This window comes from Phyllopteryx taeniolatus, chromosome 19, assembly GCF_024500385.1.
Source record: "Phyllopteryx taeniolatus isolate TA_2022b chromosome 19, UOR_Ptae_1.2, whole genome shotgun sequence".
Taxonomy (NCBI): domain Eukaryota; kingdom Metazoa; phylum Chordata; class Actinopteri; order Syngnathiformes; family Syngnathidae; genus Phyllopteryx; species Phyllopteryx taeniolatus.
In genome coordinates, this window is record NC_084520.1 from 2,749,917 (window position 1) to 2,769,884 (window position 19,968).

The 19,968-nt window shown below is 43.0% G+C and overlaps 1 protein-coding gene across 2 annotated transcripts in view; it reads left to right on the top strand.

Annotated features, from left to right (window-relative positions):
• mbtd1 (mbt domain containing 1) overlaps nucleotides 1–19,968 on the top strand; it is an 88,763-nt gene that overhangs the window by 12,630 nt on the left and 56,165 nt on the right. For both annotated transcript variants that reach the window (XM_061756019.1, XM_061756020.1), the window contains exon 2: nucleotides 14,236–14,291. In XM_061756019.1, coding sequence (XP_061612003.1) covers nucleotides 14,236–14,291 — 56 coding nt within the window. The remainder of the gene's footprint in view (nucleotides 1–14,235; nucleotides 14,292–19,968) is intronic.

Here is a 19,968-nt window from a genome sequence, read left to right on the forward strand (position 1 = left end):
CCGGGGGGCTCCTGAGGTGTTCCCAGGCCACCCGAGAGACGTCGTCTCTCAAGCGTGTCCTTGGTCGTCTCCGGGGCGTTCTCCTCGTGGGACGTGCCCGGAACGCTTCACCAGGGAAGCGCCACCTCATCTGGCTCCTCTAAATCCGGAGGAGCAGTGGCTCGACTCTGAACCCCTGCCGGATGACTTGACTGATGACTGACACCCTGCGGAGGAAACTTGTATTCTCGATCTTGTTCTTTCGGTCACAACCCACAGCTAGTGACCATAGGTGAGGGTAGGAACATAGATCCACCGGTAAATCGAAAGCTTTGCCTTTCGGCTCAGCTCCTTCTTCACTACGACAGACCGATACAGTCCACGCATCACTGCAGATGCTGCACCAATCTGCCTGTCGATTTCCTGCTCCATTTTTCCCTCCCTTGTGAACGAGACCCCGAGATATATGAACTTCGCCATTTAGGGCAGGACCTACTGCCTGACCCGGAGTGGGCTCTCCACCCTTTTCCAACTGAGCACCATGGACTCAGATTTGGAGGTGCTGATTTTCATCCTAGCCGCTTCACACTGTGCTGCAAGCCTTTCCAGCGAGAGTTGGAGAACATGGTCTGATGAAACTTTCAGAAACACATCATCTGTAAAAAGCTGCGACGTGATATTGATCTCACCAAACTCCCGAACCCCCTCAGCACTGCGCCTACAAATTCTGTTCATAAAATGAACAGAATCGGTGACAAAGGGCAGCCTTGGTAGGTCCAACTCTTACTGGAAACGAATCCGACTTACTGCCGGCAATGCGCACCAAATTCTGACACCAGTCATACAGGGTACGAACAGCCCATATCAGGGAATCTGGTACCCCATACTCCCAGAGCACCCCCCACATGACTTCCCGAGTGACACAGTCGAATGCCTTCTCCAAGTCCACAAAACACATTTAGAATGATTTAAATGATCAGACCACATTTTATGACCAATTTATCCAAAAATTAAGACATTTCAAAGGGTTTACATTAGGGCTGCACGATATTGGGGGGCGGGTGGGTGAAGAAGACATTGCGATTTTCTTTAACCCCGCGATATATATTGCAATGTTAGATAACATACACCTAAGGTGAAAACCAGCTTACATCTCTCTTTTTCCTTCTAGAAAAAACAATGGTCAGTAGAGCACAAAGGCATAGTCATTTGTATGAAGTCTCCCTGTATTTAAATGGACTGTAGTATTGAGCAGTAGTCCAGCCAGACATTGAGTTACAATCATTTATTTTCATGCCCAGTTATACTCTAGTCATTAGCACATTCCTAACACATTTTTTAAAAATCAATCTGTTTTAATCAATCTGTTATTTTGCACTTGCGTTTTAACGTGCATTAGTATTTCTCTATTTGAGTGCATTAGTTAAATCAAAACACGTTGTGTACACCTGAAGTTTGTCCTTCAATAATGCCGTAGCTCTTCCCCCTCCCCCTAAATTTAATCTGTTCCGACATGCGTTCGTGCATCACTTTCTAAAGAGAGATACAGTACAGGCATCTAATTGTTTCCCATGTCCTCATTAATTGAAATCTTACAAAAAATATGTATAGAACTCTGGGCTGCTCCATGTGTGTTGTTAAATGGGTTATAATTTACCATAATCTGTGCTAATCTTATTAGCATGTCCAACCAGGTCCCTCTGCTGATCACTTATGAATTTAACAATTGATTTACTGCATATCAATACACCAACATTGCGCAGGACCCTGTGGTGTGACTATTGTGCATGCGTATATTGCGATGACGGTGCTCAAATGATATACAGTTTTTCTGCAAGCCCTAGTTGACACATTTTTTTCTCCCACTGTAAATTGGGAGGCGCTAAACCTAAAGTTTAGATCTGAAGAAGACTTTCGGATTAAAAGTGAATCGTCCTTAACAAACAAGGAATGTCCAGTTGCATACTATATCCCATGCTGTCTTGTCTAGGCCTGAACAACAACAACAACAAAAAATGGCCACCGAGTGGTGCAATCGGTCATTTTAAATTAGGTAATCTTCAAGCAAATTATTGGCTCGAACAAGTGTGGAGACAGTGCTGGAAAGTAATGGTGGCCACTCAGTGTAAAAAATTTGGCTGAATTTGGACATTTTCACTGGGGTGTACTCACTTTTGTTGCCAGTAATTTACACATTAATGGCTGTGTTGAGTCATTTGTGGGGACAGTTTATACTGCCATATACTCGGTATTTTACATTATAGCAAAGTGTAATTTATACAGTGTTGTTCCATGAAAAGATATAATAAAATATTTATAAAAAATGTGATGTCTGCTTACTTTTGTGAGATACTGATTATTATTCAGTACACCAGTGATACTGTAATTTATTCACTCTAAAATACAGTTTTTGCTGTCAAGCAAAATAAGGGGATAATTTTGGGGGAAGAAATTTTTTTTTTCCCCGCGCTCAAAAGAATACTGAGACCGATGCCCAAAAGCCGAGGTACATCGTGTAACGTGAGTTACCTGTGCGGTTGCACCCCTAGTATTTTTTACTGTGCTGTCTGCAACCAGGTTGGCATTGCAAATGAGAATCTTTTCTCAATTGCCATACCTGGATAAAGAGAGGTTAAATAAAATAAATGTTAAAAATGGGCTGTGGGGTTTTCATCCCTGTGTGGTCTGGGGGGTGTTTGGCTGTTAGGCAACGGTGCCTGGCAGATGAATATGCAAATTGCTTGGGTATCCCCTCACTCACACTCTGGTCCTATAGATGTACACCTGGGTTCACCTTGTCCTGGATGCTTCCCCTCCTGTCCTTCCCTCACAGGGTGTAGCACGACTGCCCCATACAACACTCAGATCTAATGTCATTGTTATATACCTAGGTATATAATGATTTCATTTCCTCCTCTTGTTTACAGTTAGTGCTTTGTCTTTTGTTGTCTTCACCCTCTCACTCCCCTCTCGAAACCTTGTTCTGTTTGACTGATTCTCAATAAATATCCATTAAAATACAACCCCAATTCCAATGAAGTTGGGGTGTTGTGTTAAAAACAGAATACAATGATTTGCAAATCATGTTCAACCTACATTTAATTGAATACACTACAAAGACAATGTTAAAACTGATAAACTTTATTGTTTTTAGCAAATAATCATTAACTTAGAATGTTATGGCTGCAACATGTTCCAAAAAAGCTAAGACAGGTGACAAAAAAGACTGAGAAAGTTGAGGAATGCTCATCAAACACCTGTTTGGAACATCCCACAAGCATGAACAGGCTAATTGGGAACAGGTTGGTGCCATGATTGGGTATAAAAGGAGCTTACCTGAATTGCTTAGTCATTCACAAGCAAAGATGGGGCAAGGTTCACCTCTTCGTGAACAAGTGCGTGAGAAAATAGTCGAACAATTTAAGGACAATGTTCCTCAACGTACAATTGCAAGGAATTTAGGGATTTCATCATCTATGGTCCATAATATCATCAAAAGGTTCAGAGAATCTGGAGAAATCACTGCCTGTCAGCGGCAAGGCCGAAAACCAACATTGGAATGCCCGTGACCTTCGATCCCTTAGGCGGCACTGCATCAAAAACCGACATCGATGTATAAAGTATATCACCACATGGGCTCAGGAACACTTCAGAAAATCAATGTCAGTAAATGCAGTTCCGCGCTACATCTGTAAGTGCAACTTAAAACTCCACTATGCAAAGCAAAACCCATTTATCAACAACACTCAGAAACACCGCCGGCTTCTCTGGGCCCCATCGAAGATGGACTGATGCAAAATGGAAAAGTGTTCTGTGGTCCGACGAGTCCACATTTCAAATTGTTTTTGGAAATTGTGGACGTCGTGTCCTCCTGGCCAAAGAGGAAAAGAACCATCCGGACTGTTATGGACGCAAAGTTCAAAAGCCAGCATCTGTGATGGTATGGGGCTGTGTTAGTGCCAATGGCATGGGTAACTTACACATCTGTGAAAGCACCATTAACGCTGAAAGATACATACAGGTTTTGGAGAAACTTATGCTGCCATCCAAGCAACGTCTTTTTCATGGATGCCACTGCTTATTTCACCAAGACAATGCCAAACCACATTCTGCATGTGTTACAACAGCGTGGCTTCGTAGTAAAAGACTGCAGGTACTAGACTGGCCTGCCTACAGTCCAGACCTGTCTCCCATTGAAAATGTGTGGTGCATTATGAAGCGTAAAATACGACAGCGCAGACCCCGTACTGTTGAACAGCTGAAGCTGTACATCAAGCAAGAATGGGAAAGAATTCCACCTACAAAGCTTCAACAATTAGTGTCCTCAGTTCCAAACGTTTATTGAATGTTGTTAAAAGAAAAGGTGATGGAATACAGTGGTAAACATGACCCTGTACCAACTTTTTTGGAACATGTTGCAGCCATAAAATTCTAAGTTGATAATTATTTGCTAAAAACAATGAAGTTTATCAGTTTGAACATTAAATACCTTGTCTTTTTAGTGTATTGAATTAAATATTGGTTGAACATGATTTGCAAATCATTGTATTCTGTTTTTATTTGTTTAACACAACGTCCCAACTTCATTGGAATTGGGGTTGCACAAAGAAACCACAGCGGCAACTTAAAAACTCCACTGTGACACAGTAAAACTGTTCTGGCATAAAAGGGATACAGATCCTACTTTCTGCTTGACCTAACACCGAATAGGACAAAAAAAGATCTTTGGTAAAGGTTCATCTTGGTCTCATCAGTCCATAAAACTTAGTTCCAAAACTTTTGTGGCTCATCTCTGTACTTCTTTGCAAAAGCTAAACTGGCCTTCAGCTTCTTTTTGCTGATGAGTGGTTTGCGTCTTGTGGTATGATAGGTATATTTCTTCTCTCAAAGTCTTTGAACAGTGGATTGTGATACCTTCACCCCTGCCCTGTGGAGGTTGGCAGTGATATCACTCCATGTTGTCTTTGGGTTTTGCTTCACAGCTCTTATCAACTGCCGTTGATACCCCTGAGCGACCTGTTTGATTTCTGTTGATCATTACACCAGTAGTTTCTTTCTTTTTCAGGACATTCCAAATTGTTGTATTTGCTATGCCCAATGTTTGTGCTAGGCTTTACATGATCAGGATTTTTGGGGCTGATTAGCGAGTTTAAAAAAACGATCACCAAGTCATTTAAATAGACACATTGCTGGAGCAATGTTCATTTACTGTATATACTTGTGTACTTTATTGCCCAAAACATTATATTTACAATAAATAATGTATTTGTTCATCTGTTTATGCCAGTGAGGCATAGTGACAGACAGAACAAATGAATGGTCTTCTATTAGATGGCAGGAAGTACGTACTGTAATTAATGTATCCACTTTTTGTGACACTTTTGTTTGTTGGTGTGCCGTGAGATTTTTCAATTGTAAAATATGTGCCTTGGCTCCATAATGGTTGGAAATCACTGCTCTAGTCAGATTATGTATTCTAATCAGTCAGGTAAAACCAGCATTACAACATGACAGAAATAATTGGTGCTAATTTACTGTAATTAAATTACTTCACACACACCAAAACCTTCGCGCATGATTCGACAGAACGCCTGCATGTTCGCTTACAACTATTAGTTCTAGCACTAGCTTGCTTGGCTACATAACGTTTTGTTGCCTGCTTGCGAGCGGTATCGTATTAAAAGTATGTGAACATACCTCAAGCAAGCCTTAAACGAACGTCCTCTCCCGAGCACCGGTGACCACCAACATGTTTTTTCCCCTTTTTGTTCTGATAAACATACGGCGCGATCCATTATTGTTGTCATCGCCATGGTAATGTGTGTATCCGGTCGCTTTTGAGTTGAAAAGATGAAGCCCAGTGATTGTAAAAAACGGGATTTGGTGGTATCAGAATACAAGATTTTATTGCAGTAGTCTGACATAGTGCAATCGTGAAAGACCAAATTTGTCTTGTCGTCTGAGCCGGCATTACGTGTTGTCAGTCTCACACCACTGACATTTAAAAAAAAAAAAAAAAAAAAAACTTTATTGGTGGTCAGATATTTACAGTACTACGTGAAAAGATATGCGACAAGGATAAAAATAAACTCGCTTTTGGATCCGAATATACTGTACACAACGGCGACGTGGAGTAAATGTCTTTTGCGGAGGCGATCAATGACTTAATTGATTGGCTCGGCGAATTGTGACATTAAAGGCGATCAGCATAAAATGCTAATTATCGGCCGATACCGATCAGGCCGATCAGATTGGTGCAAAGTGAAGTTTGTGCAAAAGCTCTGATCGATTTTCCCTCTCAACTTCAAAATGGTTTGCTTTTCTCACATGCAGTTTTAATAGGTGAGCACTATCTAATGATTACACAATCAATCCAAAAGGCAACATCTGAGCAACTAGAAACACCCATCAGTCACGTTCCAATACTTTAGCTCACTTGATAAGGGAGTAGGTTAAAACAAAAGGTGCTCTGTCCTGAGTTGTTCATCACCTCTAGATGTAAATACCATTAAATGAAAGATGGAATTTTTAACTTTTATGTCATATTCATCTTTTGATCTGAAACCCAAATGTCTTCAGTAGTAATTTGTAGGGGGTGCTATTGAGGTGTTTTTCAAAAATTGCACGAAAAACATGTCAATACCATGTCACCACGACAACAGTGTTACATGAAATAAAAAGCTTTCGATAATTCAACATCTTTAAATGAAACACCCGAAGTTTGAAGTTGATCGGATAAAATTTCTAGGAGGAGTTCGTAAAAATATGACAGCTGCAAAATGGAAAAATAGGTCCGAATTTGATAAATAAATAAATAAATAATAAATAAAAAATTGTGGACTTTATGTTGGGTCTAATGTATGGCTTGGGTTTAATGTATGGCTACTGTCGGTCTTGTGCTGTTCCATATGCCTCCCAATTCTGGTAGACCGAGGTGAAACGTACAGGCAGGGCTGCTGCTTTGAAAATTTGTAGGGGGCGCTACTTTTTATTTTTTATTTTTTTTAGAAAATGCAAAATATACATGTAAAATATAGAATTTTTTTACCAGGCTTGATGTGGTTGTAAAGTTTCATTAGTTTTTGGGAAGAGTGGAGAGACTCAAAGCAGAGTTGTTTTCTTGGCAAACAGTGCGACGAAAAGCACGTCACCACGGCAACAGCGTTAGATGAAATGAAAAGCTTTTATCAACTTTTCATCTTAAATATATTTAGATGAGACACCCAAAGATTGAAGGCGATCAGGTAAAACCTCTGAGGAGTTAAAAAAAATATGATGACTATAAAAGGAGCAGTCGCTGCTCAGGCCCTCAAGAGCTAATGCAGTTATGACGTTACTACTTTGTTATTGCAGATTAGTGATAGACTACAGACTACTACAGACTATATCCAACTTAAAAATTTGGTATGTACGTTCCAGTGAAATATTATATTAATAAATATATATATTTTGACTTGTATCATAAAATAACATTTTGACTTTCTGAAAAATAAGTGCCAAGATGAGTGAAATTTTGTGACTGTATTTTGTGTAAATGTGATTGCGAATTTAACTTTTTTTTTTTATCATTTTGGTACATGAAATTATGTTCATCCTTAATTTCTTCGTATACCTACCCTGAACTTTTAACTTTTTTTTTTATCATTTTGGTACATGAAATTGTTATGTTCATCCTTAGTTTCTTCGTATACCTACCCTGGAAGGGACTTTGAACTTGTAAAAATATGATGTTCATGTTTTGAAAGGCTATTTTTGAACTATTAATTTTCCTTCTTGTTAAATGGAGGCATTGCAAACTGTAGGCTGGTCCCAAGCACGGATAAATGCAGAGGGTTGTGTCAGGAAGGGCATCCATCTTAAAATTTTGCCAAACAAATATGAAGGTTAATCTAAAGAAAAGTACAGAGAAGGTCAGAAGGCGCTACATTGTGTCTTTGTGGCTCTAGAGAAAGCCTATGACAGAGTAACCAGAGAAGAACTTTGGTACTGCATGTGGACGTCTGGAGTGGCAGAGAAATATGTTAGAATAATACAGGACATGTATGAGGGCAGCAGAACAGTGGTGAGGTGTGGTGTAGGTGTGACAGAGGAGCTGAAGGTGGAGCTGGGACTGCATCAGGATCAGCCCTAAGCCCTTTCCTGTTTGCAGTTATGATGGATAGGCAGATAGATGATGTTGGACTGGAATCCCTGTGGACCATGATGTTCACAGATGACATTGTGATCTGCAGTGAAAGCAGGGAGCATGTGGGGGAACAGTTAGAAAGGTGGAGGCATGCACTGGAAAGCAGAGGAATGAAGATTAGCCGAAGTAAGACAGAATATATGTGCATGAATGAGAGGGGTAGCGGGGGAAATGTGAGGCTACAGGGAGAAGAGAGAGCAAGGGTGGAGGACTTTAAATACTTGGGGTCAACAGTCCAGAGCAATGGTGAGGGTGGTGAGGAAGTGAAGAAACGACTCAAAGCAGGTTGGAACGGGTGGAGGAAGGTGTCAGGTGTGTTATGTGACAGAAGAGTCTCTGCTAGGATGAAGGGCAAAGTTTAATAAAACAGTGGTGAGGCCAGCCATGATGTACGGATTAGAGACAGTGGCACTAAGAGACAACAGGAAGCAGAGCCGGAGGTGGAGGAAATTAAGATATTGAGGTTCTCGCTAGAAGTGACCAGGTTGGATAAAATGAGAAATGAGCTCATCAAACGGACGGACGGCCAAGGTTAAATGTTTTGGAGACAAAGTTAGAGAGAGCAGACTCCGATGGTTTGGACACGTCCAGGGGAGAGAGAATGAGTATATTGGTAGAAGGATGAGGATGGAGCTGCCAGGCAAGAGAGCTCAAGGAAGACCAAAGAGAAGGTTGATGGATGTCGTGAGAGAAGACATGAGGGCAGTTGGTGTTAGAGAGGTATCGGAATACAAGATTTTATTGCAGTTGTTTGACAATCGTGAAAGACCAAATTTGTCTTGTAGTCTGATCCACGCATTACCTGTGTCTGTCTCAGACGTGTTATCTGTCCCACACCGCCGGCATTTTTTTTTTTTTCAAATAACTATTGGCGGTCAAATATTTACAGTAATACGTCAAGACGCGACAAGGCTAAAAATAAACTAGCTTTTGTATTCAAATATACTGAACACGATGGCGACGCTGAGTAAATGTCTTTTGCGGAACTGATCGGATCGGCGAATTATGACATTAAAGCTGATCAAGCCGATCAGATTTGTCTATAGTCTAATGCCTAGTATTAACCACCACCTAATAGACTTGCTAGCCAATAGACAACAGCGTGAAGGGCAAACGCCTCTTTATACTCCCGCGCTCGTGCGGCCGACAACGCCCACATTGCATCACGTGACTGACGCATTGGGCCTCGCGGCCCCTCTGCGTCACTTAACGCGCACACGGAAAAAAATTATTGCTGCACGTAGAATGCTGCGGCGATCCAACGAGTCAATGAGATTCAGCGAGCCCTGTACAACAAGAATCTATTTGTGCTAGCTTTGCAGATGTCATAACGTGTGTTTTTGTATTGCATGTGTTAAAAGATCTTAATATGTTACACACATATGTCAGCCTTCATGGATAAATGCCAGATGGTTTAACTATTGAACCAAGTTCTGGTGCATAATATTTAGCCATCATCTTACAATGGAAGGGAAAAGTAAGTCCTTTGGAATTTACTTAAACCTCAGAGACGTTTAAGTAAAGGGTTAGTACTAGTGTGGTTTGTTTTTGGTATGTGGAATAGGGTTATGAGGAGTTACACCCCTCGACGTTTGGACTTTTTTTGTTTCTTCTGAGAGAAAACCAATGAAGCGGTGCACTCAGTTGCTTTATTTTTTTTCTTATTCATAACTTTTAATTACTTTAACTTTAAGAATGCAGCCCTATGGGGGGCACAAGTCAGTGCAAACTGTAGGCCGGTCCCAAGCCCGGATAAATGCAGAGGGTTGCGTCAGGAAGGGCATCCGTCTTAAAACTTTGCCAAACAAATATGAGCGTTCATCCAAAGAATTCCATACCGGATCGGTCGTGGCCCGGGTTAACAACGTCCGCCACCGGCGGCGTCAACCTGCAGGGCGTTGTTGGAAATTCAGCTACGGTGGGTCGAAGTCGAAGAAGTGGTGGAAAGCGGGTTCTTCGGCAGAAAGAGAAGAGGAAAGCACAGAGCCTAGAACTGAATGTGGGGACTTTGAATGTTGGGACTATTACGGAAAGATCTCAGGAGTTGGTTGACATGATGATTAGGAGAAAGGTTGATATATTGTGTGTGCAGGAGAACAGGTGGAAAGGCAGTAAGGCGAGAAGTTTAGGGGCAGGATTTAAATTATTTTACCATGGTGTAGATGGGAAGAGAAATGCAGTCGGGGTTATTTTAAAAGAGAGTTGGCTAAGAATGTCTTGGAGGTGAAAAGAGTATCAGATCGAGTGATGAGGCTGAAACTTGATGTTGAGGGTGTTATGTGTAATGTGATTAGTGGCTATGCCCCACAGGTAGGATGTGACCTAGAGGTGAAAGAGAAATTATGGAAGGAGCTAGACAAAGTAGTTCTGAGCATCCCAGACAGAGAGAGAGTCGTAATTGGTGCAGATTGTAATGGACATGTTGGTGAAGGTAATAGGGGTGATGACGAAGTGATGGGTAAGTACGGCATCCAGGAAAGGAACTTGGAGGGACAGATGGTGGTAGACTTTGCAACAAGGATGCAAATGGCTGGAGTGAACACTTTTTTCCAGAAGAGGCACGAACATAGGGTGACCTACAGTCATCTTACACACCACCATCCTATGCTGTCTCGCCACACTCTCCCCTACCACTACCTTACAGTCGGTAACCTCGTCTCCACATGATATAATCCACCTGCGTGCTTCTACCTCCGCTCTTGTAGGTCACAGCATAGGACAGCATAGGATGGTGGTGTGTAAGATGACTCTGGTGGTGGGGAGGAAGATTAGGAAGACAAAGGCAGAGAAGAGAACCATGTGGTGGAAGCTGAGACAGGACGAGTGTTGTGCATCTTTTTGGGAAGAGGTGAGACAGGCTCTCGGTGGACAGGAGGAGCTTCCAGAAGACTGGACCACTGCAGCCAAGGTGATCAGAGAGGCAGGCAGGAGAGTACTTGGTGTATCTTCTGGCAGGAAAGGAGAGAAGGAGACTTGGTGGTGGAACCTCACAGTACAGGAAATCATACAAGGAAAAAGGTTAGCTAAGTAGTGGGACGCTGAGAGGACCGAGGAGAGGCGAAAGGAATACATTGAGATGCGACACAGGGCAAAGGTAGAGGTGGCAAAGGCCAAAGAAGAGGCATATGATGACATGTATGGCAGGTTGGACACTAAAGAAGGAGAAAAGGATCTATACAGACTGGCCAGACAGAGGGATAGAGATGGGAAGGATGTCCAGAAGGTTAGGGTGATTTAAGGATAGAGATGGAAATATGAATATGTTTACTGGTGCCAGCAGTGTGCTAGCTAGATCGAAAGAATACTTCGAGGAGTAAAATATACTCCAACTGCCTCCGGCCACCGCCCAACTCACACTGTGGTGAGCCAATGAGAAGGGAGACCCGTGTTACCCTTTTTGGCTGTGCCCATGGGTGCAGACCCAGCCCACCAGGTGTTCGCCTTCGAACCCCATCCCCAGGCCTGGCTTCAGAGGGGTTGCCCCGGTGACCCGTGTCCGGGCAAGGGCAAACATCCATCCAATCAGCTATTTTCCATACCACTTATCCTCAATAGGGTCATGGGGGTGCTGGAGCCTATCCTAGCTAACTCTGGGAGAAAAGGCGGGGTACACCCTGAACTGGTTGCCAACCAATCGCAGGGCATATATAACAAACAACTATTCTCGCTCACATTCACACCTGTGTATGATTTAGTCTTCAATTAACCTACCATGCATGTTTTTGGGATGTAGGAGGAAACCGAAGTACCTGGCGAAAACCCACGCAGGCACGGGGAGAACATGAAAATTCCACACAGACGTGGCCGAATTTGAACCTGGGTCCTCAGAACTTTGAAGCACATTTACGAACCAACCAACCAACCACCATGCCGCTGAGGGAAAACGTGATTCCGTCAATTTACTCATCATAGGTGGTCTTTTAGCTGTGCTTTGTCTGTTCCCTGTTTGCCATGGGTGACCCTGCCAGAGGCATAAAACCCCAGACAACTTAGCTCCTAGGATCACTGGGACACACAAACCCCTCCACCAAAATAAGGTGACAGCTCAAGGAAGGGTAAATTAACGTCCAAAAATTTATTTTTTTTAGATCAATTAAGGGAAATGTTGTTAAATGGTGATCCACGTAGCACACTAATGTGCCACATCTTAATTGGTAGCAATCACTGATCTACCTTTAGAAACTGAAATGTTCAGGAGTAGTGTAATATAAAATTTCCGTTCACATGTATTGATTGTTGTTCTTTTGTTCTGTGAATACAATGTGTCAACTGAAGGAAGATTGTCAAACTACTGTGGCGTATATTGATTTTGACTAAAAACGTAATTAATTTTGGACAAACAATACGCCGGAAGTGAACCCATGCGTTACTTTCAGTTTAGTTCGATTTACGTTTAATGTTATAATCAACCTATCTTTGTCTCGAAAAGGGGCTTCACGTCTCTTTTTATGAGCAAATTTTCAGAAAAGGGACGAAAAACCTTGATCAGTCTCATAATCTAGAAAGCTGCTACACGGACGAAATAAGAAGAAGAAGAAGAAGAATCATCTTTTATTGTCATGAACATGCATGCATGCACACGAAATTTGTTCTCTGCATTTAACCCATCACAGTGAACACATACACATGTTAGTGGAACACACTGGAGCAGGGGGCAGCTGAAGCGCCCGGGGAGCATTTCGGGGTATCAGTGTCTTGCTCAAGGACACCACAGCCGTGAGTCCAGGGGATGTTGGCGGATGGTCCAGTCGGGGTTTTTTTTTTAACCTAGGTCCTCCACGGTGGCAGGCGATGATCTTAACCATTGGGCCACGGCTGAGATGACAGCTGTTTATTGTTGTAACTCAAACACACTAAAACAATACAGGCAGTGGAATTTTATAGAACATTTCATGAAATCTACAGGGAAAACTACAAGGAAACAATACAGAGGGTTCTAACTACAAAAAGAAAACACAAATAATAGTAATAGAAAGAAACTAGGCATACGTACTTTTTGTAGCAGCTGCTCTGATTGCCTAGCGGTGACCCACGTAGGCCGGGAAGCCAAGTCTCCATCCCAGGTTCCCGCTGGCCGAACCGTGTGTTCGAACAAAGAAAAGGGGAAGGGCGGCAAACATCCCTCCGATGTTAGGCAGTAGGAAGAGAGAACCAAAAGCCAGAGGAGGCGGGAGTCATCGGTTAAATACCCAAGAGGTGTGTCTAAGAGACGGGGAAACTGGAGAAGACTACACTCATCGACTTGAATTTTGGTCTACAATTTAGCCATAAAAATGGTGTAAAATATATTAATATAAAATACTCCCAACTTTGTACTCTTACTCATAGATCAAGCATATAGAATGATTGTTTAAACTTTCGTCTTGGCAAATCAACTGCTTATTGTGCAATACAACATTTCGTACTGTTTGGCTTCAAATCAAGAAGAACAGTTCTCAAAGTCTTGCAGCTGGACCTGTAAAGCTGACACGACACAGACATCAAGGCATACATTTGGAATATTTCTGGAGAGTTTGTAAAATATCAAAGCAGACATTTATCTTTGGTTAAAAAAAAACTTAAGAATGCGAGTCCCCAGGTTTGCAGTAACTCTCTACCACCAGCGGATGTCGTCCACCTTCCAGCAGTGTTACCAGTGGATCTTGCATGCATTTCAACGCTGCAAATGGTTCTTTGAACTTTTATCTTGGCATGCTATGACCAGCGGATTTTCCAAACATTTGGTCGGTATCTTGGGCCTGCGCACCAACGGGGGTCTTTGATGACTGGAAGCCCAGGCTTCTTGGGTAACTGTTAATTAGTTTAAGGTCCGGGTGACATAAACCAGGCATCCTTGTGGCCGTCTTGCACAGTGGGGCGGCTTGGAAGAATGCAGTTTATTCAGTTTTGTGGGTTGGGGGCCGGGGGTTGCCGGTGCCACCTTGTGTGTCAATGCGTACTCGCTACACTACTAATTTGAAGTCTGTAACTACATAATCACGTCATGTCAGCTGCAATACAGCAGTTAGTTATTATCTTCCCATTATTTAGCCATCAGTTCTAGTAGTGACTTGTCCCAATATATTTTTCAGATGTAACAAAGAAAATTGAAGGTCAAGTTGATGCCCCGCCGCAGCTCTTCCAAAAGGTAATATTGAATAACCTTTTTATTTTCATTTCAAGCTGTCAGTTGTGGTTTGAATAGAGGAAAAAAAGTGACGTATTGAAGAAAAAATACATTCAGATTTGGTCTGTATGACATCAGAGCATTTGACAGCATATCATAAATGGCATAGATCACTTTACACTTGAGACTGCGTGAGTCCCAGGATGCACGTCTGGAAACAATGAGTCCCTGCAACTTATCATCACGGAGTACAGATATAGTAATCCTCCGCTATATGACGGTTGTTGCTATGCGGCACGCTATTTTGTAGATTTTTATTTGTATGGTATTTTTGTTATCCACTGCTCTTGCGCTCTCTCAATATATTATGTTTCAACCTGCCATGATCCATCCATCCATCCATCTTCTTCCGCTTCTCCGAGGTCAGGTTGCGGGGGCAGTAGCTTTAGCAGGAACGCCCAGACTTCCCTCTCCCCAGTCACTTCATCCATCTCTTCCGGGGGATCCTCAGGCGTTCCCAGTCCAGCCGAAGGATGTAGTCTCTCCAGCGTGTCCTGGGTCGTCCCCGGGTTCTCCTCCCGGTGGGACGTGCCCGGAACACCTCACCAGGGAGGGGTCCGGGAGGCATCCGAATCAGACGCCCCAGCCACCTCATCTGGCTCCTCTCGATGTGGAGGAGCAACGGCTCTACTCTGAGATCCTCCCGGATGACAGAGCTTCTCACCCTATCTCTAAGGGCGAGCCTACACCCTGCGAAGGAAACTCATTTTGGCCGCTTGTATCCGGGATCTTGTTCTTTCGGTCACGACCCACAGCTCGTGACCACAGGTGAGGGTAGGATCGTAGATCGACCGGTAAATCGAGAGCTTCGGCTTTCGGCTTAGCTCCTTTACCACAACGGATCGATACAAAGTCCGCATCACTGGAGACGCTGCACCGATCCGCCTGTGGATCTCCCGTTCCATTCTTCCCTCAATCGTGAACAAGACCCCAAGATACTTGAACTCCTCCACTGGGGGCAGGATCTCACATTTTAATATCAATATCAATATTTTTTAGTCTTTATTTATTGTATGAATGTTGTCGTGTTATCTACTCTATAATTTCTGCTGCCTCTTGACTTTTGATAGAGAAATTTTATCTCTCAAGAAGCTTGTACTTGGTTAAATAAAGGATGAATTATAAAATAAGGCCCTCCCTCGAGCTGCTGGACTGTGATGTGAGACCACCTGTCAATCCAATGACTCACAAAATGGGGTTGCTGAAGTGGTTATGGTTTATAAAGTTAACTTTCCCATATTTGTGTGTGTGTTATGTGGGAACACACACAAACAACTCAGAGCACTGATGTTTTAATATCACGCGGTTGAGTGAGCTTTTTAGCGCCAGCCCTTAGCTTGCTAGCTTGTTAGCTCTCAGGCTAGCGAATGTAATAAACATGTTCCCAGTTGTGTGCATCTACGTTCTGCCAGTGGCTTGCTGCCGTCGTGAGCGGCGCGTTACCACAACAAAGAAAATTCATCAAATCCAGAAAAAACGTGTCCATTGTATGGAACGATAACCTGTCCTACTCTGCCTCTGATTGGCTAGCAGCAAGGATTCATATTTTGATTCATTGTGTGGAAGCTCTTCACCAACGCACGCGCGCGCACACACACACAGACAGACAGACAGACATAAGTAGTGCAGGTCTTAAACCATGGCTCTACATGCAGAATGAAGATGCTTCATGCATCCCCTTTTTGTGCGTCACAGAAGCGGGATGCACATCAAACGAGATCCTTGAATGGCAATTAAAATTGTACTCTATCTTTGGCACCTTTTTTGCTGTTGCTACATGAGTGCCACCACCATGAAAAGGTTAACCTAATACGTGATGTAGTTTAAAATGCAGTTCTACTAGCCAAACAAAATTAAGAGGTGGGCAATATGATCTTTTAAGGACATATCGCGATATGACAATGATAGATAACAAATAATAACAGAACAATAATTGCAGTTCACATGCATATGATTTGTTTGTGCAAAGTGCAAACAAAATGCAGCTGGGCTGCATGTTAGCAGCACCTAATGTCTACACCTCACCGGCTTCTATAACCTGCTTGATTTTAAACTCAACACACACTTCAGACCTGTTTCATACAAATTAACTTAAATCAGCTTGTATACTACTAAATGTTGTTCAAATATTTACTAAATATTTTTAAATAATATTTCGACATGACATGCATTTATTTCCATCCATCCATTTTCTGAGCCGCTTCTCCTCACTAGGGTCGCGGGCGTGCTGGAGCCTATCCCAGCTGTCATCGGGCAGGAGGCGGGGTACACCCTGAACTGGTTGCCAGCCAATCGCAGGGCACAAAGAAACAAACAACCATTCGCACTCACAGTCATGCCCACGGGCAATTTAGAGTCTTCAATTAATGCATGTTTTTGGGATGTGGGAGGAAACCGGAGTGCCCGGAGAAAACCCACGCAGGCACGGGGAGAACATGCTAACTCCACACAGGCGGGGCCGGGGATTTGAACCCGGGTCCTCAGAACTGTGAGGCTGACGCTTTAACCAGTCGGCCGCCATGCATTTATTTAATAGAATCAATTTTGCTGAAGTCGAAGCTGTTTGTCTCTGCCCCTGGTTGTCATGGTAACAAAAACATACTTTGCATTGGTTCCGAAATATATAAGGCAGAAAAGACTACACTTCGTGACACTTAAAGTGGGTACGGAAAGTATTCCGGCCCCCTTTAAATTTTTCACTCTGTTATATTGCAGCCGTTTGCTAAAATCATGTGTTCATTTTTTTCCCCTCAATGTACAAACAGCACCCCATATTCAAATATCACACAGCCAGAGTATTCAGTAAGTAAGTATTCAGACCCTTTGCTCAGTATTTAGTAGAAGCAACCTTTTGAGCTAATACAGCTACGAGTCTTTTTATGTTTTTCACACCTGGATTTTGGGATCCTCTGCCATTCCTCTCTGCAAATTTTCTCCAGTTATGTCAGGTTGGATTATGTTCAGATCTCTCCATAGATGCTCAATTGGGTTTAAGTCAGGGCTCTGGCTGGGCCATTCAAGAACAGTCACTGAGTTGTTCTGAAGGAACTCCTTCGTTATTTTAGCTGTGTGCTTAGGGTCATTGTCTTGTTGAAAGGGGAACCTTTGGCCCAGTCTGAGGTCCTGAGCACTCTGGAGAAGGTTTTCGTCCAGGATATCCTTGTACTTGACCACATTAATCTGTCCTTCGATTGCAATCGTCCTGTCCCTGCAGCTGAAAAACACCCCCACAACATGATGCTGCCACCACCATGCTTCACTGTTGGGGACTGTATTGGATAGGTGATGAGCAGTACCTGGTTTTCTCCACACATACCACTTAGAATTAAGGCCAAACAGTTCTATATTGGTCTAATCAGACCAGATAATCTTATTTCTCACCATCTTGGAGTCCTTTGGGTATTTTTTTTAGCAAACTCCACGTGTCTTGCACTGAGGAGAGGCTTCCGTCAGGCCACTCTGCCATAAAGCCCCGATTGGTGTAGGGCTGCAGTGATGGTTGACTTTCTAGAACATTCTCCCATCTCCCGACTGCATCTGTGGAGCTCTGCCACAGTGATCTTTGGGTTCTTCTTTACCTCGCTCACCAAGGCTATTCTCCCCCGATTGCTCAGTTTGGCCGAACGGCCAGCTCTAGGAAGGTTTCTGGTCGTCCCAAACGTCTTCCATTTAAGGATCATGGAGGCCGCTGTGCTCTTGGGAACCTTAAGTGCAGCATACATTTTTTTGTAACCTTGGCCAGATCTGTGCCTTGCCACAATTCTGTCTCTGAGCTCTTCAGGCAGTTCATTTGACCTCATGATTCTCCTTGGCTCTGACATGCACTGTGAGCTGTAAGTTCGGTCATATAAATAGGTGTGTGGCTTTCCTAATCAAGTCCAATCAGTATAATCAAACACAGCTGTACTCCAATGAAAGTGTAGAGCCATCTCAAGGATGATCAGAAGAAATGGACAGCACCCGAGTTAAATGTCTGACAGCAAAGGGTATGAATACTTATGGCTGTGTGATATTTCAGTTTTTCATTTTTAGTCTACAAAATTTTCAATTATTTTTTTTTCATCAATATGGGGTGCTTTGTGTGCAATAATGAGAAAAAAATGAACTTAAATGCAACATAAAGAGTGAAAAATTTAAGGGGGTCTGAATACGTAACCACTGTAGATAATGGGGTATGTGGTAATTCTTGATCCTTTGGGTTTTTGACAAAACGTGACAAACTTGAAGCTGTTTTAAATTGTGAAAAAAAGCAAAATGTCTCCTTTTTAAGCTTTTTGAAAATATTGCCACTGATGTTAAATTATTGGCAAAATTATTTAAAAAATATTAGTAATTAACCAACAGTGATGGATTTTTGTGTTAGGCTTTATCACAGACTTATTAGACACAAACGACACGGCTCATGTCAAGAAAGGGAGCATGCACTCATTTGCTTTACATAGCAGAAAAAGCTAATGTGGTAAAAACCATGTATTAAAGACAAATGCGACATGCATGCTTTATGTTGAAGATCTTTCACCTTTAATCCAAAAGGCTTCTTCAGTTCAAAGTTTTAGGATTGGCGTCTCCCTATTTATGCCCCTGTGTGTGTGTGTGTGCCCTGGGGGTAGTAGAGAATAGGGTGGTGGTGTTGTTGCCCCGTTTGTTTAGTGAAACGACTATCCTGCATACCAATCAGTAGTTCAGTGCTTTGCGGCACCACACTTGTGTAGAATATTTGGCAGTGCTTTAAATAAGGGAGCTTCCATGGAGTGTGGGAGTGCTCGCACCCCAGGATGACCCGTCCAGGCATCTCAGCAGGTTGTTTCATGCTGAAAGTTTGTCACAGAGATTCGGCATGATGTTTATATGTAAGCTGCCGATCGAGCTCCACTCCCAGGAATGTGGTGGAAGGATTATGTGGAAGTGGAGTCCCATTGAGGCAGACAGACAGTTGGCGTTTGGATTCCCTGTAGTTCAATTGGACAGGTGTGAGAGTCGTCTTGGCCAGATTCATTTTAAGTCTCCATGTTCTTAAGTATTCCACTAGTAGAGCTATTGCAGTTGTGTTTCCTCCAACCAGCTTTTGTGAGAGTGGACCAATGCAAGGTTATCAGCATAGCTGTACTGGCAGGACTTGATTTTTGGGATGTTACTTATGTAAATATTAAAGAGCATAGGCGAGATCCCTGTGGCACTCCAATTTCTTAGGTGGCAAAGGTCGGCTGCATTGTCCGTCGCTGGTCTTCAGCACAAAGGTCCGCTTTTGGCAATATGTTAGGGAGGAATCGTACCATGTGCTTGTCAGGGATCTTTTGAAAAAGTTTGAGGTCAACCAGGATCACTTCCGCCTTTTTGCTCTTTTCAAAACCGTCTTTGATGTCAATGGTCAGCTTCACTACTTGGTGGGTGCTAGTGTCCCCGACGGAAGCAAGCTTGCTCTTCAGGTAGCTGGGGGCCAACCACTGGATCGAGTCTAGCTAGATGTTCCAGGATCTTGTATGGTACACACAGTAGCGAAATAGGGCGGTAGCGCCTAGGGTCATCAATGGGCTTCTTTGGTTTTGGCAAAGCAACCACAGTGGCTCTCCGCCAGATCTTTGGCATCAACTCCTGGCTCAGACAAGTTGAGAAGAATTTTCTCAACTAGTTGATGCAT